The sequence below is a fragment of the Elephantulus edwardii genome, unplaced genomic scaffold (genome assembly GCF_000299155.1).
Source record: "Elephantulus edwardii isolate Elephantulus edwardi_28Jun2011 unplaced genomic scaffold, EleEdw1.0 scaffold00106, whole genome shotgun sequence".
NCBI lineage: Eukaryota > Metazoa > Chordata > Mammalia > Macroscelidea > Macroscelididae > Elephantulus > Elephantulus edwardii.
The window spans coordinates 11,630,647-11,655,779 of record NW_006399856.1 but is presented as its reverse complement, the minus strand read 5'-3'; the positions used below and the strand labels follow the sequence as shown (position 1 = coordinate 11,655,779).

The window sequence follows — 25,133 nt, the reverse complement described above, 5'->3', positions numbered from 1 at the left end:
TTGTTGATGATGATGATGATGATGATGATAATGATGATGATGATGATGATGATGATGATATGTGCCAGTGAATTGCTTGCAACTAATGGTGACCCTATATACAAGAGCTCTGAACACCGCTCTAACGTGAGCCAACCGTATTGTCTCTGACACACCTATACCTATTATCCCACTGAGTCAATTCATCAAGGGTCTTCCTCTCCTGCACTGTTCCTCTGCCCTCCCAAGAATGTTGTGCCTCTCCAAGGACTGGTCCCTCCTTGCAACATGCCCAAAGTATGTCAAAAGAAGCTTAGAATCCTTGCCTCCCAGGAGCAGCCTGGTGTCACCCTCTTCATGCTGAACTGGAACGTTTTCCTAGCAGTCCATGGACTATTCAATACTCTTTTCCAGCAGTCTCTTAACTAATAATGGAGCCAAGCAAGATGAAGACAAGATAAAAAATCTGAATATGTTATGCAACATTCCTCTAACAACACTAAAGGAATGTTGCATTATGTCTTTATAATTTTTATCTTGTCATGATTTATAGATGAATTAATGTTATCTGCAAAAATAGGACTTTCCATAGAAAAGGCTGAGTTTTCTTTTTCTTATTACAATACTACCAGGAGAAGTAGTTGATGAGTATTTACGTTGATGAGAACATTTGGCAAGAGAAAGGCAAACAGTAGAACCACAGTACTCACTCCCATTGGTTACTGAAAAGAGAAAGAAAACCTGGTGTTTTCCTTACTCTCTCCGAAAATAATTACCTTCAGTTGCACTGATTGCTATGTGATCAGCATTCTGCTCTTGTGCCATAGCACTCCTTGTGGATAATTTTAAAGACAGAGTTAGCCTTCTAAAAATAAGTTCTATTGGTAAACTTTAGCATATCAGATGTTCTCTTTATGAAAGGCTGCCCTAATCAGTTCTGTCAGCTAGTAGGCCATTCATAACCCAGACCTTCAGGTTGTCCTAGGCCTTATTGAAGAAGAACCTATCCCAGAGGTGAGGTTTAAATGAGGGATCTCTCCTGGTGAACTGGAGACAGGGAGAGGTAGCATTGCCCACATACCCAGGCTGGAGTTAAAATAACAATGGCAGGTCTCCTCTGGAGCAGGCTGAGTCATAAGCACCTTCTCCTGGCTTCTCGGTAATTCTGAGCAGTGTTTGGTTTGGAATTATGTGGGCAGAGGTGGGCGCCACCTGCTGCAAAGGCTCTGGGACTTTTTTAGGAGGATGATACTATAAGTCTGGATTTTTATCAGTTTGGCCCAATGGGGATAGAGAAAGAAATTCTTTGGTGCTGGTGTACATCTTCCTGCAGCACAGAGAACCATGGTCCATACATGATTATTATGTGTCAAGGTACTTTACTAGCCAGGAGGTGTTCTACGACCCTCAGAGGGAGATTTACAGCTGGAGGTCTCCAGAGGCACATTTTGATAGGATGTTTGTTTTTAGAAAATTTTGTAGGCCAAAATGATGTAGTAGCCTTCACTGAGTTTAAGAAAGGGGTTGAGACTGGTAGAAATCAACTTTGTTATTTAAGCAGAAGAAAAAAATAATTCCATAGTGATTGAAATACCTCATCATCCAAGGACTGGGAAAGAATTGACCTTCATGAATCAGGGAATTAAAGACACCACTGTCCAAGACTCGGTCTCATAGCCTCAAGTCCCTGTATTGGCATTTGAATGAACATGTCTCTGGATGCCTCTTTTGTTGTATAAGACTAGATTTTTCCTACTGCTCATTATAAAAATATAGCTCTCAACTCAGCCTACCTTTCAGAGCCAGCCCCATACTTATTTAATACCAGTTTATATTCTTAAAAAGAGAAAATTTGACCCAACTTTAATTAATATCCACTCTTGAACTCTTTTTTAAATTTTTTTTCACTTGCATTGTGTTTCTTATGATCATTCCCATACTTTATGTCATAAAATTAATCACCATTGATCTATGCCCACTTTACCCCATCTTTTCAGAACCCCACTGGATCTTTACATTTTTAAGGGAGCCTCAAAGAACTTGGGTGGCTATGTGGGAAGGAATTGTAAAGTCATTATAAAGTACACAGTCCAAATTTACCAGCTGCTCTGCAGGAGAAAGATGGGCAGTTTCTGCCCTCAACATTTACTGCCCCTGAAAACCCACTGGAGGGTCGGCTGTGGGACAGTTCCAACTCAGTGGCACACAACAAGAAGCTTAGTGGTAAGGAGTTCTGCTGCCAGTCCAAAGGCACAGGGTTTCGTGTCCACCAATGGCTCCATGGAAATAAGATGGACAGTCTCTTCGTGTGCAGTTTGCCAACCTCTTTAAACCTGCTGAGGGTCAGTTATGAGTCAATTCTGATGCAGAGGCACATGACACAGTAACTTGAACTCTATGTAATAAGCTGCGCTCATTAACTTAAACCAGTAGGCGTATGATTGGCTGTTAGAACCCTACAGCTCAGGAGGTGAGGGGAGAAGGGTGATCAGTGAAAGAGGTCCTGATGCTGGATACTCAGAAAAGCTGTTAAAATCTCTAGGGCTGGCTGCTTGTGCCTTCACCTTCCCCCTCAATAAATTCCTCTTAATTGATGATTGGCACATAAAGATCCAGAGAGATTAGAAACATGGAGGTGGCTGTAACCATCTGAATGAGAAAGAGAGATGACTTTTGGGCTCCTTGTATGATTAGTATTTCAGATCATTTTGCTACAACTTATATTTTTCCTCATGACTCTGAGACATGTCTATTTTATGTTTGCCTGGTCTGTTTAAGCATCTTTTTCTCCATAGCCTGGTTGCCATTCTTAGACTGAGCTCATTCGTAAGACCCTTAAAGTCCTTGTTCTCTCTCTGACATTACCCTTGGGACAGAAAATAGCATATTGCAACATTAAAAAGGGTAGTAAACAAAGAAGAGAATCAGCAGAGCACATAATGACCATCACAGGCAAAGCTGGAGATGGAACAAATAACTTGTTGAAGTAGTGTTTCATATACAAAGTATTAGTCTGCAACTTGCCATGTTTCCCTGCAAAAATAAAACCATTTCTCCTGCCCTTCCTGCTCTTTGCTTTTATGATATAGTATGAAAAGGGAGGACTTGGACAGCTGTGCATGTGTGTGCACATTGGGGCAGGGAGAAGGTCTACAGAGCCACTTTAAGCCACCTCAGTATTTGAGTAAAAATAATTCTGAATTGCCAACCCAAAGGCATATGGTTTGAATCCACCAGCTGCTCCACCGGAGAAAGATGGGAAATTTCCTCCTCTGTGATTTACAGCTTCTACAAAACTGTTGGAGGGTAAGTTGTGAGTTGATTCTGACTCAACAGCAATATACTCAACATGCCTCTGGAAAACTCTATGAACTTTGATAACTGTCGATAGTTATAGATAGTTATAGAAAGGCTTCTGGCCTTGTTGTTGTTAACTGATGGCATAACCCACTGCTTACCCAAAGGTGATGCCTCACTGAAGATTTGAATCCCGTAGCGGCTTCCTGGGACAAGCCATTAGTGTCTCTTTTGGGAAAAATATGGTCAATCTCATCCCATGCAATTGACAATCTTGGGAATCCAGCAGAGGATCAGCTATGAGTCCATTCCAATTCCATGGCCATGAGTTTGGATTTCTGGATACTGAAGGTAAAATTTAGCATAAATATGATCAGGAGTAAGGAGTCAGTTCTATGGAGTCTAACCACTTGGCATAGTAGATGATGAGGAACTTTGCCAGCAAATCTTCAAACATTGTCCCATGGGCCTGGTTATTTTCTGAGGAGCTGAGGCACTTTCTTCCTTACAGTGATGTATTTAGCCATCCCTCATTTGCCTTTTGGAGGCAGGAGTGGCATCCACTTGCTAAACAACATGCCTCTGGAAAACTCTATGAACATTGATAAATGTTGATAGTTATAGAAAGGCTTTCAGCCTTCTGTTCATAGGGTTGCTATGAGTCATGCTTGACTTGACAGCAATCAACAACAGCAGCATTTGCCTTTCACGTTCTAATGCTACTAAAAAAAACAATTTTAAAAATATATTTGGTGGCCAAGGAGGTATTTTTGTCAATATATTAATCTAATCTCATCACTCTTCTGAAGTGATCATCACTGAACTATACCACCCATCACATTGTCATGCCGCTCACATTTCACAAGAGGGCCATGCTGTGTGATGGAACAGGGAGAGTTCTCTGTATTTGTCCATTAAAAAATATTTTCCTTTTGACTTATAAAAGTCCTGTTGTTGTTGTTGTTAATTGCCTTCTAGTCGAACATGACTCATAGTGACCCTATGAACAAAAGGCCTGAAGCCCCTCTACAACTATAGACATTTACCAAAGTTCATAGAGTTTCCAGACGCATGTTGTTTAAAAGGAAGTGGATGCCACTCCTGCCTCCAAGGTCTTAGTTCTATTAAAAACTAAGCTCACTGCGATGGAGTTCGGTTTCCAAGACAATCCTGATAAGAAGACACGGCCCATCTTTCTCCTGAGGGAGGCGATATTGGTGGATTTGAACCTCTGGAGAAGCTGTCTTGGAGTCAGCAGCATGCCTCACTATGCAGTACACCACCGGAGCTCCCTCTTGAATTCTGTTAAGCATGAAAAATACAGACATTTGTAAGGGCTGGTGATGACAATCCTCAGGGATCTGGGATTCTATAAAGGGATTGAAGTAAGAAATTGTGTAACATAGGAAACAGCAGTGTGTGTTGGAAGATACATGGAGTCTTCTTTAATTGGATTGTGGAGGGTAGGAGTGTGCATTAAGTCGGGAGGTAACTAGACTCGAGAATGGAAGCGCTATAAAGGTAAATAGAAGCAGATGTTACCAATGGAGGAAGCTGGTAGCTGGGCGTCTGGGCTGCAGCCACTCTGGGGGACGCACCGGGGCATGAAGAGGCTCATTTCAGAAGAGGAGCAGGAAATGCTCTTTCCTCGGGTTTGCTCTCTGCCTTCGCCCACTCAGACACCCACACACTCTGCTAGTTCCTTGTCAGGGTTTGCTGTGCAGACAGTAAATTGGGAGAGTTACTTAAATGTGTTTCATTTAATCCTATTGCTTCTTCCAGTTTTCTTCTTTTGTTGTTTTCCAGTCTCAGCATATTTTTATTCAAACCAAGCGCATTAGTTTGGATTGTCTGAAAACTACAACAGACATCTCAGAAATGTGTTACCTCTTCAGGACTTGCTCATTTAACAGTCTTGGGCCGGCCTTGTGGTTGGCAGGTTGTCTGGTCCTTCATAATCCTCCAGGGACCCAGGCTCCTTCCGTTTGTCACTGTTACTCATCTTTGTCCACATCCCCTTATAGAAAGGCAGACACACGCAGAAGCTCATAGGATTGCGTATAAGCCAACATATCCTGAATGTGGATCTATCTCATCTGCTTACTTTCTCTTGGATAGAATTCAAACACGTGATCATTCCTAATTGCCAAAGAGGTTAGGAAATGTTCTCTAGCTGCGTGCCAGGAAAAAAAAAAAGATTTTTTTTAAATGGTTGGGTTTTTTTTTTAAATATCTCAGTAAATAGCAAGCAGTCTGTCATACCAAGAGAAAAATCTGTCTGCAGAATTAATATATTTGAATTAATTGGACAATGTGGCCCCAGTGGTGGAAAAAATAGATGGCAAATTGTGAATTGGAATTTCAACATTATGTTTAAATATGAAAAAATGTAAGATATATCAGTTTACCAAAGTTCATTCTTACAAACATAGAGGATAAGGAGCTGTGCTGCCAACAAAAAAGTAAGCAGTTCAAATCCACGAGCTGCTCCACAGAGGAGGATGGGCTCTCTACTGCAATGGGATTTATAGCCTCAGAAAACCCATTGGAGGGTCTGCTGAGTCGGTTCCAACTCATTGGCAATGAGAAAGACAAACAAGTATGAGAACAAATAGCTAAAAAGCATAATATCTAGTACTGCTGTAGTGGTTTTTTAATAACAATTTGTCAAGAGGATCAGTTGATTAATTAATATTGAAATATGCATTATAGACCAAATTAAATGTTTGTGCTCTGTTGAGTTTCTAAAATGTATTATAAGGAATCATGTATCAGCATAGTCAAATAAAAACTCATTTTATTTTAAGCTGTAGCAATTGAAATATATGCACTTTAAAGGGAAAGGATAAAGATAAAACCATTTTGAGAAAGAAACAGAATTAGCTATTGTTAAAGTTTTTTTAAAAAAAAGTCAAAGAGTTTTGACTTTCAATGAACCTTCTAAATAATCTTATATAGTCCTCTTATCATAATGTATGTACAAACACACATACACATTCCATCAGCACTTGAACACTGGTAAGCATTACTGTTTATCTAGAAGCACATGAATGGAATACTGTGTCACAGTGTTCTTTAAAAGTCACTCTAGCAACTAGACCACAGAATCAATATTTCTGCTAAGCATTTCTGTCACAGACTTTCAGCTCCTTAGGATTGTGGACACTTCAGTTTTTCTGCAAATACTGCATTGCAGTAAAGTGTGCAATTGGCAGACTTTCCCTGGAGGTTAAAACTCTTTTCCCTCTGAGAGTAAACACAATTTAATCAAGTTTTCTTGGCTCTAGAGAGATTTGTTGAATGAAAGTGCCTGAAAGAATAAAAAAAACAAAACAAAACATCAAACAAAACCTGCTCTGTCTTTTTTCTGTGTGGAAAAAGAGCTTAAGAGTGAATGTCTGATGAACCACTCTCAGCACTTTCTCTTGAGGAATAGAATGATTTACTTAAACCTGCTAATTTCTTGTGACTAATTTTTGTTACTCTTTTTCTTTCCTCACACCCTACACTCTTTTTTTACATGAATGTCAGTGACTCCAGTCATACCGTGTGCTCAGTAATTACTACAGAAGGCAGTAGAATTTGAGACAGTTGTCTCTGTAAGAAATTAAGAATTCACTAAGGCAGATACTTTAGTGAGGGAGTGCCAAAGCTTGAGTCATTTCAAACAATTGTGTGTGGAGCTCCAGGAAATATCCGGTAATAAGCAGTCCTGAATAAAGAGCAATGGGCCAAAACAATCAAAAGAGCTCCTTTCAAGACAGACCCCTGTGGTACTAGAATGTTCATGCTGCAAGGCAGCAATGTGTAAGCCTTTTCATTCTTTGCCTTGTTTACGTCTTGGCATATGTATACAATTAGTGTGAGTCTTGTAAATGGAAGGCAAGAATTCTAAAGAAAACTTTGTTTTAAAAGCAATAGGAGTTTAATATGTTTTCCTATAAGAAAATACATGAATAGACACATACTACTCTCATAAATACATATGTTGTTGTTGTTGTTAAGTGATGTCGAGTTGAGTATGACTCTTAGTTACGCTATGTGAACTCCTCTCTATCCTGCGCCATCTTCACAATTCCTGACACACAAGAGCCTGTTGCAGCAGTCACCGTGTCAATCCACCTGGCTGAGGGTCTTCCTCTCCCTCACTGACCCTCCAACCTTCCCAGCATCATGTCTCTCAACATACCCAAAGTATGTGAGGTGAAGCCTCATCATTCTTGCCTCCAAAGATCCCTCTGGCTGCACTTTTTCCAAGACATATCTTTGTTCTCTTTTCCATGCATGGGATGTTCAGCACTCTTCTCCAACACCACAGCTCAAAGGTTTCAATTCTTCTCTCATCCCTATTCATTGTCCAGTTCTCAGAAGCATAGCAAGTGATTGGAAAGACTATGTCCTGAATCAGACATACCTTTGTCTTCAAACTGACAGCATTACTCCTCAATAATTTGGAGAGACCCCTAACTGCAGAGTTTCGCAATGTAATGTGTGTCTCCTTATTTCCTGACTGCTGGTACAAGGGTGTTAATTGTGGATCCAAGTACATATATGTATTATTTAACTGAACATTGCTAATGATTATTTAGAACACTCTGGTGACTTAGTGCTAAGCTGGCACTGCCAACCCAAAGGCATATGTTTCAATCCACCAGGTAGTCTACAGGAAAAAGATGGACAGTCTTTTCCATGCAATCCCAGGCTCTAAAACAACCTGGAACGTTAGCTATGAGTTGGTTCAGAATCAATGGTACAAAACAACAGCAGCAGTCATTATTTGAGAAAACTCTGGTGACATACTTATTTTGTTTTGTACCATCAAGGTGGAACTGACTTATAGCTGACCCTCCTGAGGGTTATCAGAGGCAGTAAATCAAACAGGAGATTGCCCACCTTTCTCCTGAGAAGAAGCTGGTGATTTTGAACCATGTAGCTTTGGACTGGCAGCTCAAGTCCTTACACTGTTCTTCTGCCTTGCTTCTACCTCAGAGAACTTGAACTATCTGGATATTTCTAAGTTTAATTATGTGTTTAGTTACTATATGGTTATTGCCATGAAAATATTAGCTTCATGAGGACAACCATTTTGTGTGATTAAATTGGGATTGCATATTAAAAGAACTCCCTTTGCCTCAAAATGCTTATCTTATGTACAGTAACTACCGCTGCCTTGCCCAAATATCGCTGTAGATAGACTATGACTCACAATTTGACTCTGTTGTAACAGTTTTGTCTCTGCTGTAAGTCAGTTCTAATATAATCTCAATACATATGTTGGCTGTTTGGGGGTTTGAGAGAGTTTATTTTTTAATTTTCATTATTATTGTCTTTTATTATGAGTATCTAAAAAAAGCAGCATTTATTTTTCTTTGGATATTGGCCTGAAAATGACAACATATGCAAATTCTGAGGTACGACTCTGTATGTAGTGCATATTACCAACCATGTTGTTGTTGTTGCTGTTGTGTGTCATCTAGTTGTCTGTGACTTATAGCAACCCTATGTACAGTAGCTCTCAACCCTGGAACTCTCGTGGCCTAGTGGCAAGAACCTGCACTGCAGTCCCGAAGGTACGTGGCTCGAATCCACCAGATGCTCCACTGGAGAAGAAAGAGTAATTTCCTCCTGTGCCTGTTCTGATTCAATAATATACAATAAGGAAAAAATATTAAAAAAAAATGGCTCCGAACCCTGTCCTATCCTGAGACAGTCTGACTGTCCCAGACACACCTACCTACATTACCCTAGTTTCCGTGTCAATTTTTCTCATCTGGGATCTTTCTCTCCTGTGCTGTCTGTCACTCTACCCTTGAGAACATGATGTCATTCTCCAAGGACTGGTCCCTCCTAGCCACATGCCCAAAGTAGTGAGACAGAGCTTTGAAATCCTTGCCTCTAACCCAGGAAAAGTGGCTGATCATAATGCAGTTTATCATATAATAAATTGAGGACATCCTGTACTTTAATTATAACTAAAAATATTACTCATTCTCTCATGGATTGTTGCTTAAACTATTGACTTTCCCAGTTCTGATCATAACAGCTCATTCTCAGTACATCATCTGCTTAGTAAACCTTTATTACCTAACCTGGCAGGCAAGATGCTTTATGGCCTGGATATCTGTCCTTTCTCTCGGCACATTCTACTATTCTTAAATACTCTTAATGATCAAAGCAAGATTTCATTTCATCTTTGCTATTTTTCCTCTTTGTTTTCCTTTTACCTCTGTTACCGGAAATGTGAGATCTATTTTCCTGACTTGTAGATGAGTGAGATCTCATTTTTAAATTGTCTTGTCTTGTCCTGTGGGTCTGCCATATACTATCACCAGCCTTTGTGGCACAGTGGTTAACCACATAGATACTAACTAAAAGGTCACTGTCTTGAACCCACCAGCTGTTCAAAAAAAAGTGGCTATCTGCTTATATAAATATTTTAGTCTTGGAAACCCTAGGGAGCAATTCTACATGCCTCCAGAAACTCTATGAACTTTGATAAATGTCAACAGTTATAGAGGGACGTCAGGCCTTTTGGTCATAGGGTCGCTAGGAGTCATACTCAAAGACAATCAACAAGAATGACAACCTATAGGGTTACTGCAGTCAACTTGGTGGCAACAGGTTATGGTGCCCACACTCAGAGTAAAACATTGACAGGCAGTGCTGGATTGCTTGTCTTTTACAGAAAAGAAATCATATGGATATTTGCTTATTTGAATATTTTCCCAGTTTCATTTCACATATGCATAGACTAAGGATATGCATTTAAGTTCTAGAGGTTTTAACAATCATTATCACTGAATCATATCACTGAAGTCTAGCAGAGTACAAGTAATAAGAAAGGGGAAAAAAGTGACCTGACTCCTAGAACTGGCTCCAGGCTACACAAAGATATGTCTTTTCAAACAGATAAGTCAAACAGTGTGTGAAGACTGACCAACTCAACTCAGATTCCCCTGAGTCACAATTACTGTCACTGGGCAGCAGGGCACAGTAGAACACACAGCCAGGAAAAACCGGGAGCTGTATGTTATGGGAGTCAAACTTACCTTTCTCATAACTCATATTTTACCTTTTCCTGTAAAAAAATAACATTTCATATATTTAACAAGATGTTGGGTTCTCCATAGACAGAGTAGTTCAGTATACTTATAATTGCTTTAGTACAAATAATTTAGCCCACACATTTTTTCTGATCATATATTTGCAACCCAAAGGGCTAGCTAGCTTCATATAATGTCTGTTTTGTCCCCCATCATTGAATTTTCAAGGTTTGTTATAGTGCATATTTTTCAAACACATTTTTCTCATTATAGTAATGTTAGCTATTTGAAGTGAAAACTTATGCCTTAATCATAATTGTATGAAGAATGATTATCAAAAGTCATAGTATAAGGTCCCCACTGGATCCTTTTCATTTTCTTCGCCTGCTCCCCCCACCAACCAAATTGTGCAGCCCTGCAGCCGCATCCCTGCAATTTTCATCCCTGCCCATCCTCATCCTTCTGCTCCGAACCCTCACCTCCTTGTATCCCCAACTTGTCTTTCCCAATAAAATTTAAAAAGACATTTAAGAAATACTAAAAATTATAAATTATCATTTTAATATATAAATTAATTGATCTAAAATTTACGTGGAGACTTAATACATGCTTATTGAGTCAATTCGCGAATCGGTGCCTCTCAGGAAAATGTCCAATTCTCCCTTTAGCCTTTTTGCTTTAGAATTTTCTTTGAGGTTCTTGAATGATGCTTATCTCTTTGCCATACTTCCTTCTAATCCACGTTTCACACCCTTGCTAGACCAAATCTTTAAATGTGTGTTTGAAACTCCCATCAGATTTTGCATAGATGCCCCAGAGACTTCTGCATGTTTTCTAGCACAATCGCTGCTGAATTTTACAATCTACTCTTGTCTGCTGTCAGCCTCATTCCCCATGTTCCATGTTAGCGAACAGTCTGGTGTGTACACATGTTCCCTGTCCAGCCCTTCGGTAAATATTTGATGTTAAGTCTGCTTTGTGCTTTGTACGTGGTGTTGGGAGTGCAGAGATGAGAACTGACTGATGCAGAGAGAACAAGAGTTCTGAAGGTTCCTGAAGAATGTTCTTCCTGGAAGGCAGCACCTACCTGGAGTCTAAACGATAACATAGTTAATGTGTATAGCCTATAACTTTGTTCATTGTCTTAGTGACCAACTTGCCTTAGTTGCTATGACAAAAATATACATGTGGACTGTTTTAAAGTTCTGAAGTTTATCATAGTTGTAGGTACTACAAGTCCAAACCAAAGTCCTAGCCATCTCCATGCCTTGTCTGTAGCCCCAGGAGTACTTTGGTTACCTGACATTCTTCGGCTTAGAGCTGATCCTGACAAGACCTTTGTCGTTCCCTAGTGTATGTGTTTCTGTGTCAGTCTCGTCTTTTTCACCCCGAGAAATAATTACATCTAAAATGCAGCCTACACGGTATTAGCTTTCTAACACCAACCCTATTTGAGTGTTTCTGTGTTGGTGAGGCACCAAACAGTGGAATGGATGTTAGTAGACTCAGTTTCTCATTCCAGCTCTCCCTGGAAGTGCCCGACATGGACAGATAGTTCACTTTTCTTTCTCAGTGTGGGGGAAAGCATCCCCTGGCTCATCAAAGCAAGCTCCTGGCAGTTTATCTCCAGAACTCCAGTCCTTGAAAGCCCACAGGCCTATAGGTCTGCTTTCACACACATGTGGTCCCCATGAGTAAAAACTGAATGGACAGCAACGTTTCTATTCATTTACTTCAGGTACCAGCATTACAAAACAGAAAGTATCTTTTTGGTCACTAATTATATGAATTAGAGATAAAATCATAACTCAGTCTGGGATCTTTCCAGCCAGTGTCCATTTGTCGTAATCCATTAATCAATGCCAAGAGTGTCTAATAATAACCATTCTAAGGATGGTGCAAAGATGTTAACAAACTGGCCAAGGACTAGTCATTGTTTTTGCAGCATGAAGTATATTTTTACCAGAGACGAGGGGGCATAATTTCAAGTACCCTCTGAAATACTTTTATTTCCTTCAATCTAATTAGGCACAACAGTTGTATGCCATTGAGTTGGAACTGACTCATAGCTAATCCCCCAGCAGGTTTTCAGAGTCTTTAAATCGCAGAGGAGGAGATTGCCCATCTCTCTTCCATGGATCAGCTGGTGCATTCAAGCCATGTGCCTTAGAGTTGACAGTACAACTTCTTACCTCTAGGCCACCAGAACTCCTTATGCACATCAGAGAACTGTCTTGTTCCCAGGAAGGTTAAAGTAATCAGCTCTGGGATTGGAATTCTTTGCTTCATGTCAAGTGCCCTGGACAGAGGAAAGGAGAGGGTCAGCTTTTATTTGAAGAATGATCTAATTATCTAGCAAGATAGTTGCCCTAACTCTTTCCTTCAGTCATAAGGGGTGTGTTATAGGTACTTTCTTATCTACAGTCTTGTGTAGTGAGCTTGTCCAGAAGCAGTAGTATTCAAACTTATGTTTCTATCAGGATTACCCATTGAGCTTGTTAAAATAGTGATTTCCAATCCCCATACCCAGAAATTCTAATTCCTTAACTATATACTGAAGATATGCAAAGGTACTTAACTGTGTGGATCATAATAAATTATTATTAACATGAGAATAATGGAATTCCAGAGTACTTAATTGTGCTTATGTGAAAACTGTACATATATTAAGAAGCAGTTGTTTGACTAGAACAATACCACATGGTTTAAAATCAGAAAATATGTGTGCTTTATTATTGCTCCATACCTATTCAGTCTGCATGCTGAGCAAATAGTTTAAGAAGAAGAATGTGACATCAGGATTGAAAGAAGATGCAGGGACAACCTATCTTAAGCAAATGATTCAGTCTTTCTTGAAGGAAGTGATGAAGACTTCAAACACTGAAGAAGATCAAAGACTATACTCTTCAATGCAGATTGCACTTCAACATCAAGAAAACAAAAATATTCACAACCTGAACAAAAGGCAACATCATAATAGAGAAACAGTTGAAGTTTCCAGTTACTTCATTTTACTTGAATCCATCATAATCAGTACCTATAGAAGCAGAAATCAAGAAATCAAACTATGTATTGTATTAGTCTGGCAAGAGAGTAAGGTTGTCCTTTCAAGGACTAAGGTAGGCCAGACCGAAGTCATGATTTTCATGACCTGGCGTCAAATGGATATGAAAGTTCAACAGTGAATAAGGAAAAATGAAGAAGAACCAACTCCATTGAATTGTGGTGTCATTGAAGAGTATTGAATATCCCAAACAATCCGTATCAGAGGAAGTGCAAGCCAAGTGTTCCTTAGAGGCAAGGATGGTTAAACGCATCTCACATAATCTGATCCTGCTGTCAAGAGGGGCTACTTCTTGGGAAAAGACATCATGCCTGGGAATGCAGAGGGTCAGTGAAAACTTCAAGGAGACAGATTGGCACAGTGACTGCAAAAATTGGCTTGAGCGTGGCTGTAAATGTGAAGATGGTGTAGGATAGGGCTGAGTCACTATCAACAGCTCCTAACACAAACACTGTTGACGGTACGGAAGAAGTGGTAGTTCAGTGGTAGAATTTTCATCTTAAAATGCAGGAAAATCAAGTTCATTTCCTGGCCAAAGCACCTCAAGGGCAGCTTTTACCCATCTGTCAGGGAAGCTTTTTATGTTACGACGATGCCGAACAGGCTTCATCAGAGCTGCTCACTTTTGCATAACTCTTTTCAACTGTGAAATACACATAAGAGCAGCTCCAGGTTAGTAATTGATCTTAAGGAAAAATGGTTTCTATTTTAGTGAAGAGCATCAGTAATTGGCAACCTTGAGCTCTTGGTTTACCCTGAGAAAAGAAACTCTTAAGTAGCTCAGAAAGACTCTATAGCTGTCAACGATATTTCTTCTGGGTATTTCTCTTTAGTTCTTATTTTTCCCCTAAAAGACTGAAGGAAATGTTGACAGCTAAGCCTTACTTATCCTGTGTCTGCATGGCCTCAGGGCAGATGTGTTCAGGAACTGCCTTTTGGCATGATTCTAAATTGAGAAAATAAATATATCTACTCAACTTCTGTAAAGGATAGAAAATGCACGATTGATTGGGGTATATCAAGCTATATTTTCCATGTATGATATGCTAGTAATTGAGTGATAGATGAAGTTTCAGATGAAAATGCTTCTCTTTTGCACCAGCTGTTAAGTACATTAACTTTTAATGTGCACATATGGTTCCATAACTCTTAGAGGAAATCAACAATGTGTATTATTTGGCTGCTTCCAATATACTTGGTGATTTTTAAATTATTACTTATTTATTAGCAATTGCTTTTATGGTAATTAAAAGTATTTCCAAAGTTACTTATAGTAAATGAGAAGATTATTTTTTAACCCTTGTGATGCTATTTCTGGAAATGAGAAATTTTCTGCTAATATTTGTTCATTTTTATCTGAAATGATAAAAGAAGTGTGAATAAGGCAGAGATTGTAACAATGGTGCGCAGTTTTCTCTAAAATATTAGAACACAGTATTATGGTTATTTATTTATGGCTTGTATCTTGCCTAATTTCAGAAAATATTTTTTATGGTTTATAGTTTTTATATATATAAAACAAGGGGTAGAATATAGTATAAGCAAAGACTTCAAACCAGAAGCCACCCAGGCTTTTCAAGCTTGACGATACTCCATTGACTTTAAAGCTTTAAGTCTAAGGGAGGATACTGCCCATTTTTCTCTGGAGTAGTGGTTGGTGAATTAAGGCCATTTCCCTTTTGTTTAACAGCCCAACAAAAAACTCACCAAATCACCAGGGCTCCTTATCAACAAGTTGTTATTGTTGTTGTTGTTATTGTTATGTGTTGTTGAGTGGGAACTGACTCCTGGTTGACCCTCCTCTGGGTTTTCAGAGGCAGAAAAGTTGGGAGGATTTTGCCATCTTTCTTCCACTGAGCAAGCTCCATGCCTTTGAGCTACCAGCTCCCTCCCAGTAAGTCACCAGAGCTCCCTATTAACAAGTTAGACTGAGCTCCACAATTAAAAAGGAATTAAATACCCAGAATGTATCCATTCTCTGATAGTCTTAAAACATCGAGTAAGAATCCACTTTTTTCTTATTTCTATATCCCAACAAAAATTAAGTTATGGTGTAGATCTTTGATCAAAAGACACCATATCTCAAAACAAATTGGTTTCAATTGTGTGTCTTTTTTCTTTTTTTCAATTGTGTTTTTATAGATTTGTAAATAATACTATAGAAATCTGATAAATAATAGCAATGCTATAGCCACATATCAGCTAAAAAAAGTATCAAAACTTTAATTAATTCATATATGTTTTTAAATTTACTTTTAAGTCATTGAAAGTCAAAGTATATGAGCCCAAAACCTTGATCTGTGTTTACCAAGATATCCATATTTAATATTGAGTTGGATATTTACTTTCTTATTTCTGTTTATTTTTCTGATATTCATCTTTTTTTTGTCAATGGATTGGAAGAGGTCCATTTTTTTTTAATTTTTTTTAAAATAGCATTCAGTTTATTATAAATATTTAGTATTGGCTTCCCATATTTCCCCCCTTTTGTTTTTATCATAATTATGTTATCATCTAGTAATATTCATCTTTTTTTTTCATTGAGTTTCCCCCCCCTTTCTCTGGATATTTTTAAGGCAAAATCAGCTAAGGCATTTGAGAGTTTATAAGGCTTACGTGTTCCCTCTTCATTATCTAAGACTCCTATTATAATATCACACAGGAAGATGTCAAATTTCCATTTGTCACTGTGATGAACAGTTCTGCTCAGTCTTATCAGTTATATGTTCCTTCCTGCTCCAATTCTTTTCTGATACCAACTGCAAATATAGTACCCCTTCCTCTGGTCCTGAATATCCAAGGCTAGATCAGAGCTCACAGCTAACAGGCCACAGCCATCTAAGCTGCTTTATCTGCTTAAGTCTGCAAACACCAACCACAAGGCTGATGGTACCACAGCATCCTCACTTCTGGATTGGTGACTTTCACCTGAAAACAACTGTCTTAGGGTAGAGAAAATATTGTAATAACTGTAAAGCTCATAGGAAATGCTATATATATATATTTATGATTACATTACATCAGAAATATTCCAACAAATAGACACATAGTGTAATGTCATAGAGGATTGCCAATATGAAACCTTCGATCCTCCACATGGGATATACTACTCTCCCATATACAGTCATTCTTTTTTTTTTTCCTTTACCAATCAGAAAGCCCATACAGCTTCTATATTCCCTGCCCTCTCTTCTCTAAAATTAGCTGATATTGTGTGGTGGTCTTTTCTGGCCTATCCATCCCTAAGCCATAAGCCTCAGAAGCGGTCAGGAATCTTCAACAAAGCACTTTAGACATGAGGGAAATTCCAAGGTTTTTAGAGATTCTCTCTCAGGAATTGAAGACAATGAACAAAATATTTGCATACAGTTAAGGTAAAAGCCCACAAGTTTATTATTAGTTCTCTGTCAATTTCTAGAACTTCATCAGTTTTTCACTTTCTTCATTTTTATTTGCTTATGTTATGAAACATGATAATATAAGGAGACAGGGAGAGAAAATGAGGAATGAGGATATTTTCTCAGCTTATTTTATCAAACCAGAAGACTGTGTGACAACCCTTCAGCTGTTTGGCAGACAAAGTTTTAAACCTCTGTAATTTTGCAATTTGTAGGGAGAAGAGTCATTGTCATTACACAGTATGAATGGAATGTCATTTCTGGTACCACCAGCGTGTAGCTTGAGAAGAGATTTGACTTTGTTTCAGCTTTCTAATTTTCTTTAACTCTACATTTCATTTATAAGCCTTGAAAATATTAATGAGAAGACATTAAAGAGGGTAAACATCTTTAGCCATAGTCTTAAATTTTTGGTCTTGATTGGAAAAGTCAAGATAATATAATTTTTTATTAGAGATTTACATAATTTCCTAAATGGGTGATGTTTTAATAACATCAGGTTGTAATTACAGGTAAGTGTGACCAAATATGTCTGATTCCATTAAAAAGCTTTTCTTGAGAGTGGAGACAATCTTCCCAATTCATATTTTCTGTCAAAGTAATTTTGTCACAATAGTGTCAAGTTCAGGCTGCACCTGACCTAAGCTAGATGTCACTAAACAGATATTTAGTCTACATTTCAAAACCCTGACAAAAAACAAAACAGAAAAAGTCATATCTAATTATTTTGGATATATTTTAAAGTATATTTTCAATAAGTTAAATAATGTTAAGTATAATAAATATAACTTGTTACTTGATATGAATTTGAATCAGTATGGCTAGCCAGTCTTTTCTTTATGGGAAATTCATTTTTTATTGATTTAAAAGAACTCAAAACTCTCAGGCTTTAAACATTAAAGAAATTTACTTTTTAAATAGATGGTTTCTTGATAACAAATTATTCCAACCTTTTGAGTGAATGATTAACAAGTAACACATTTTCCTTGTAGATAACTTAATAAATGTCAGATGAGAATCTTCTGGTCAATGAGAAATCTGTTCCAGGGAGCTGTAAGGATGAGGAAGAAAAATCGCTAGGTTCCTCAGAGATTCTGGGTACTCCTACAGCTTTATTTGCTTTGAATAATGAATGGTTCAACTCTCTAAATTAATCATAAAGCTAAAGGTACAAACCTAAGTGTTTTCTACATCTCCTCGGAGATTCTAATAAACATGACGTTAGAAAAAGGGTTCCGTGACCATTTGGTTTTGAATGCTTTCCACACCACTGAACATGCTTCAGTGAAGCTTCTCGACATGAATTGGAATTGATTTCATGGCAACTGGTTCCCGACTGAGACTCTCTGCCCCATTTCCCTGCAAATCTAAAATTGTTCTTTAAAAAAAAGTCTTTCAAGTTTTAAAAAGTGACATTGATATGGCATGTGATGCTTTATGTGAAATTTTCTATTTATAGTATTCACTCTCCACACAACATAGGTTGGACTGGGTAAGAATATGGAAAGTTAAGCTTCTTTGAAGGGAAAAGACAAGGTCTTGAGGGTTGTAAAAAATAAGATGCGGAGCCAAAAGACCAGTGAACTGTGTGAGCCAGAGGCTCTCTATCAATAAAAACCTATACTGCTGGCAACAGCTTTCTAAAACTAGATAATTACTCACTTCTCGTCAACTCCATCTCTAAACTTAGCAGCAGTGAACATAAAAGAAGGATGTACAGTGTCTGCCATGCATTTAGCAGGTGCAAAGCACCTACTCCACAACCAGCTCAGCCTTTGGTATGGTTCATAGCTGCTTGATTGCTGCTGAAGATTTAACCTTTCTAGTTTTTGGTTTGTTTTTTTTTTTTCTTTTTTCTGGTTTTGGTGTGTGTGTTTTTTTTTTCAATTTTATATTTTTTTTGGTGTAGAAGAAATGATCCATAATTTATCTGTTACAACTATTGTGAAATTTGGTGGTCTGCTAGGAGGTCTTGATTGCTATAAATATTTCTAATCTCCTCAAATATTTTTTCTTATTAATTTTAATGAAAGTTTACAGAGACTTAGGATTTCCAGTCATTCACTCTTCTTGAAAAGAAGAAGAAAAACTCTTTATTTGTTATGCAATCCCTCCCCACAAGTCCACTCCATATGCAGCCTTCACTCTGGACTTCTGTAATGGCAAGAATACCCATTCATATGTCCCTTTTAAATAGTTCTGTCCCTCATCTGTTTCAATGCAGTATACATCATTCCTCCCCTCCTTTTGTGCCTTCCCTCAACCCTGGTGTCAGTCCTGTTTTGGTTTTGTATGAAACAATACCAGAAAGTAGTACTTACGTTCAATACTATATTTCTATCCTGTCTCTATACTTGCGATAATGAACAATGTCTACAGACAGGAGCTCAGAAAATGTGGTTGAAAAAAATAAAGCCAAAATGCCTTCTTTCTAATTCACACACACACACACACAAAAATCATATCCGCTGCTAGTCTGAATGAAACACCATAAACTGAAAGGACTAATACATTGGGCATTGCCTTTTCCCCGATGTTTTTTGAGAGGTGTGTGTTTAATAGAGTCGTATTTACAGTGGGGTCCAGTGGGCAATCTCTTCCCTATGCAATTTACAACTTCTGAAAACCCTCTGGAGAGTCTGGAGGGGCAGCTGTGACAGCACATAACAGCAACAACAGTGCACGATAAATATTCAAGACCACATGTCAGTGAAGATAGTGATATGTGTCCTTAAATGGCATAAAAAAAATAAACTTTAAAAGGAGCACATATAGACTGACACTGATTTCTATATGAAAACAATAAATATGCCGCCAAAAGTATGTAAACCCCAAGATCTTATCAGTGTGTATCTCTTGATATTATTAATGGTTTATTGAATGTGTTTCTTTAACCAGTCTGCTGAGTTTGATATAAATCTGCCCTATTTTGGCACTACAAGTATTAGGTCATGATGGCTACCATTTTTCCACTTTTCACAGGAGACATCACAGGGCGTTAAAGGATGGCTGATGATCGGAAAGACGAAGCAAAGGCGCCTCACTGGACCTCATCTCAACTAACAGAGGCATCTGGGCACCCACATCCTCCTGAGATTAAGGACCAAGGTGGGGCAGGGGATGGGCTTGTCCGAAGCGCTAATGGATTCCCGTACAGAGAGGATGAAGAAGGTGCCTTTGGTGAGCACGGACCACAGGGCACCTATTCAAATACCAAAGAGAATGGGATCAATGGAGAGCTGACCTCAGCAGACAGAGAAACAGCAGGTAACTAAGGATCCCTCTGTTACAAGGGTTTCCTTTGTGCTTTGAAGTTAGTTTAGTCTGAAAGTGAATTAATTGACAACACTGGTCCTCTTTCACCAGTGCTAGAGCTTGACTCCTAGCAGGCAGGGGAAACAGAATGGAGGCAAAAATCAATCAGGAGGACGAGCTTGACTTTCCCCAAATTGCATGTATACACTTGATCCCATCTTCCTAGTTAATTTTTCCTTTTTCACTGTAACAGACAAATGTTTTATATATCTGCTGTGCTAGAAACTGTCAACATTTTAACTCATTTTAAGAAAATTTAAGAAATGTCTTCTTTGTGTTTCTCATGAATAAATTGGACCTAAATCCTTTTGATGGATTAGAAACCTGCTTACTTGTTAGGGTAATAAGGCAAACATTCCCCCTCCCCCCAGTGACAAAAGCAAGGTTTAGATCTGTATTCACAGGGTTGCTGTGAGTCCTGGGCAGCTCCGTGGCACATAACAACAATAACAACAAGGAAAGGAGGAAAAAGAGGAAGAAAAAGGAAGGGATGAGAAGAGGCAGAGATGCCCTTACCCAGGAGCCACTTTTTACTATCTGCAATGGCTCTCTAAAAAAACTCATAGACTTTAAAGAAGTCCTTTTACTTTTGTATATTTCCTTCCAGAACATAATCAGTATTCCCCTTTAATCGTTAAGGTGGCTAATAGCATGACTGACGCAGCATTCTACCCTCTAGAATGATTCTCCATTGTTTGTCCCTTTCTGAAGGTCTAAAGTCTTCGTAGTTGATTGAACCCAGGAATTTACATACATAAACCAAGCAAGTTGATCCTGACGTGGGAGTGGCCCTGCTGTGTAGAAGAAATGGGCCCATAGGATTCCCAAAGCTCAAAACCTTTTCAGAAGCAGACTGCCTATCTTCACGCTAAGCATTCACGATCCAACCACATGGTACTTACTGCCCCTAAAAGTGTAAATAAATGAAAAACAAAAGATAAAGTCCTTCTTCAAAATCATTCCCCACTAATTCTGTATCCATTAGTTAGTCAATGAGACGTTCTTTCAACAATATATTTATATTTTGATAAGAAAATAGGGGAAACCTTTCCAGTAACTGGAGAGAAGCTCAGGTAGCCTAGTGAGAAGTTGTGCTGCCAAAACAAGGGTGAGAGGTTAGAAGTTACAGGCTGTTCCTTGGAAGGATGTGCAGCCCCCTCGAAGGCATTTCACAGCCTCTGAAAACCTCATGGAGAGTCTTCTATGAATAGGTTTCGACTTGATAGCCCACAACAACATAGCAAATGGAAATTACTTAGATACAGAGTGTTATGTACCATCCAGTCTGAACCAACTCAAAGGTGACCTTCCAACAGGTTTTTAGAGGTAGTTAATCACACAGGAGGAGATTGTCCATCTTTCTCACACAGAACAGCTGGAGGATTAGAACTGCAGCCTCTGGGTTGGCAGTGTAGTTCCTTACCCCTAGGCCACCAGTGCTCCCTAAGCAAACAGGGGTGTTTTTTGTGTGCGTATTTGTTTGCATACGATAATTTATATGCATTGTGTTTTATTCATGTACATTGTGTTTTATGCAATCTTTAATTTATATTGCACAATTTTTAAGTCTATTCACTCAATATCAGAAAGCTGGACAATGACTAGGGAGGATAGAAGAAGAATTGATGTCTTTGAGCTGTGGTACTGGAGACGAATATTGAATATACCATAGACTGCTAGGAGAACAAACAGGTTCATCCTAGAGAGGTTGAGAGACCAGGCTGCTCCTTGGAGACAAGGATTCTGAAGCTTCATCTGACATACTTTGGACATGTTGCAAGGAGGGTCCAATCCTTGGAGACGGACGTCATGCTTGGGAGGGTGGAGAGACAGTGCAGGAGAGGAAGATCCTCAATGAGATGGATTGATTCAATGACTAGGGTAATGGGGGTAGGTGCGTCAGAAACAGTAATATTGGCACAGAATAGGGCAGGGTTTAGGGCTAATGTACTTAGGGTCACTAAGAGTCACAGGCAACTTGACGGCGCATAACAACAACATTCATTCAAAAATGTATTTAACATTTTGCTTAAACCAAGTAACAAGTTATGCTCTGTGGCTCTGTGTGTGTGTGTGTGTTAAGATACTTTGACTGCTAATAGCACAAGTTAGACCTTGTACAGAATTCATTGTAATACAGAGCACACTGTTTTTAGGTGCCAAAATGAAGACTATAGAAAGGCAGAATTAAGGAGAAGTTATTTCTGGATAAGACCACATTTCCCAAATACTGCACAGAAGCACTTTGGGGTGCCAGCACACATGCACAAGGGTGCCATGGGAAATTTGAAATACTTAACAGGAAACACAGTGATGCTCAACATCTGTCAAACACTGCATGGGCTATTAGCTCACGATCCTTCACAGCTTCAACATTAGATCATGCTGCATTCCTTTTGCAGATGCCATGCCTTTGTCAAGTTGAGTTTTAGCAGTTGCTATAATAAAAAGAAAACCCTATGCAGAAATCGGTGTGAAATAAGGAATGAGGGTAGAGCCATCCAGTCTGGATTCCAGGCCATGAGAAGGTCCAAAGTCTGCATGCCCCAAAGAGAAAGTAAGACAATACAGTCTATAAAGTGACAAGCTCAAGAAATGACAGCTTTTAATTACCCTTATGATCATTATTTGTTGTTGTTGTTTTGTACTGTCAAGCTGACTACAGCAGCAACCCAGTAAACAATAGAACTGAACCTTCCCCTTTTACCCTGTTCCCTCACCAGTGCACCATCTTCACAATCTCTGACGTGTTCAAGTCCATTGTGACAATCACGGTATCAGTCCAAGTTGTGGAGGGTCTTCCCACTGTCTCTGACTCTCCACTTTCTCGGCATGATATCTTTTTCCAAGAACTGGCCTCTCATAACAACATGCCCAAAATATTGAAATGAGCTTTTATCATCCTTACTCTTGGTACCAGCAGTTAGGAAATTAAAAGACTAATTGCATTGGGAAAGTCTGCTGTCAGAGACCTCTCCAAAATACTTAGGAGCACCGATGTCAGTCTGGAGACTAAGCTGTGCCTGATACAGGCCATGGTCTTTGCAATTAATTGGTATGCATCAGAGGGCTCAACAATGACTAGGGATGAGAGAAGGAGAGTTTATGCCATTGAGCTGTGGTGCTGGAGAAGAGTATTGAATATACCATGGACTGCTGGTAGAAGAAACAAGTTCATCCTGGAGAGGGTGAAGACAGGCTGCTCCTTGAAGGCAAGGATTCTGAAGCTTTGTCTGACATCCTTTGGGCATGTCCCAAGGTGGGAGCAGACCTTGGAGAGGTACATCATGCTTGGGAGGGTGGAGAGGCAGCGCAGGAGAGGAAATCCCTCAATGAGATGGATTGATTCAGTGACTGGGGTAATGCAGGTAGATGTGTCAGAGACAATAAGATTGACAAAGGATAGAGCAGGGTTTACGGCTGTTGTACATAGGGTTGCTATGAGTCACAGGCAGCTCGACAGCACATAACAACAACAAAGAACAACCTCTGAGAAACACCTTGATTGTATGTCCTTCATCACAGATTAGTTTGTACTTTTGGTAGGACACTCAGTGCTCTTCACCAGCATCACATTTCAGAGGCATTGATGACTCTTTGATTTTCCTTATTCATTGTTCAACATTTAGATGCACAGGAAGCAATTGAAAATACCATGGCTTGGATCAGGTACATCTTAGTCCTTAACTTGATGTTATTGCTCTTTAGCATTTTGAAGAGGTCCTTGATAACAGGGTTCCCCAGTGTAACACATCTTTTGATTTCTTGACTGCTGCTACTACGGTATTGATTGTGGATCAAAGTAAATAAAATTAAATAGTTGACAACTTCAGTCTTTTTTCCATCTATCCTGATACTGATTTTTGGTAAGTATTTTTGTTTAATTAATGTTGAGACTTGACTCATATTGAAGCTGTGATTTTTTATAATCTGCAGTGAGTGATTCAATTCTATTCTACCAGCAAGGCTGTATTATCTGCATAACACAAGTTGTTAATGAGTCTTCCTACAATCTTAATGCCACATACGTCTTTGTATAGCCCACCTTGTCAAATTATTTGCTCAACATACATACTGAATAGGTGGTGATGAATATGTCAACATAGACAAGAGAACACTCATAGAATATCAAGAAAGTGAAACCTGGAAGTAAATCTGGTCACTGTAGATCAATAACAACTTTCACTATATAAATTTTTGATGATACTTATTAAGTGTTTAAGATCATCAAGAAATTCTACTTGTCAGTTCATTGTGTCCCACCTAGCATCTTTGTATGAAGTCTTTCCCAGTGTATCCTCATTCTCTGCAATACATTGCATTCAGGCCAGTGCTAGTAGGAATCAAAGAACTTCCCTCTATTTTTCTTTTATGTCATAGTTCTCTTCGTATTTTCAGAAATTAGAGCAATGAATTCATCGTTACCCTCGCATCTCTTCCCCTTCATTCCTTCATCAGAGTGGACTTTCTCATGCGCCGAAGGGTCTTCCTTCATTCTCTCTAGTCAGGCTCTGTAAAACTCACCCTCATTTCTGGCTCATAATGATGTTTTTAAACCTCAAGTTCCAAAGTCCACTTCTTCTTGGTCTTGAACAGTGAGAACTACAGAGAGAATCACCTCTGGGAGGCAATATATTAAGTTTTATTTCTTCACAGTTCATTCTTCTATATTTTGTCTCTTTCCTTAAGATTTAAAAATAGTCCAAAGTGATAAAATCTTTTTCTTACCTACAGCATAACTTCTGATCTTTCCGGATTGTCTCTTACATTTACTCGTTAAAGTGGCCTTTGTAGAAACATGTCACATAACATGAAAAAGAAATGAAGAACTATTGAAACTCTGGCCAGTTGGGAAAATTATTATTGTTATTACCAAAATTGTTGTTGTTGTTATGTGCCATTGAGTCACTTGCGACTCATAGCGACCCTATGTATTTTAGAAAAGAATTTTAAAGTGACTACTTTGGTAATATGAGTGAGTATTACCAAAGTTGTTGTTGTTGTTATGTGCCGTCGAGTCATTTCCGACTCATAGCG

The 25,133-nt window shown here is 38.8% G+C and overlaps 1 protein-coding gene across 4 annotated transcripts in view; it reads left to right on the top strand.

Moving 5' to 3' along the window:
* The first annotated feature begins 11,536 nt into the window (after window positions 1-11,536).
* MAP2 (microtubule-associated protein 2) overlaps window positions 11,537-25,133 on the top strand; it is an 83,535-nt gene continuing 69,938 nt past the window's right edge. For 3 of the 4 annotated variants that reach the window (XM_006891938.1, XM_006891937.1, XM_006891936.1), the window contains exon 1: window positions 19,787-20,048. In XM_006891938.1, coding sequence (XP_006892000.1) covers window positions 19,787-20,048 — 262 coding nt within the window. Of the gene's footprint in view, window positions 11,547-19,763; window positions 20,049-25,133 lie in introns of those variants that run through there. The other variant, XM_006891939.1, reaches the window with a different exon arrangement.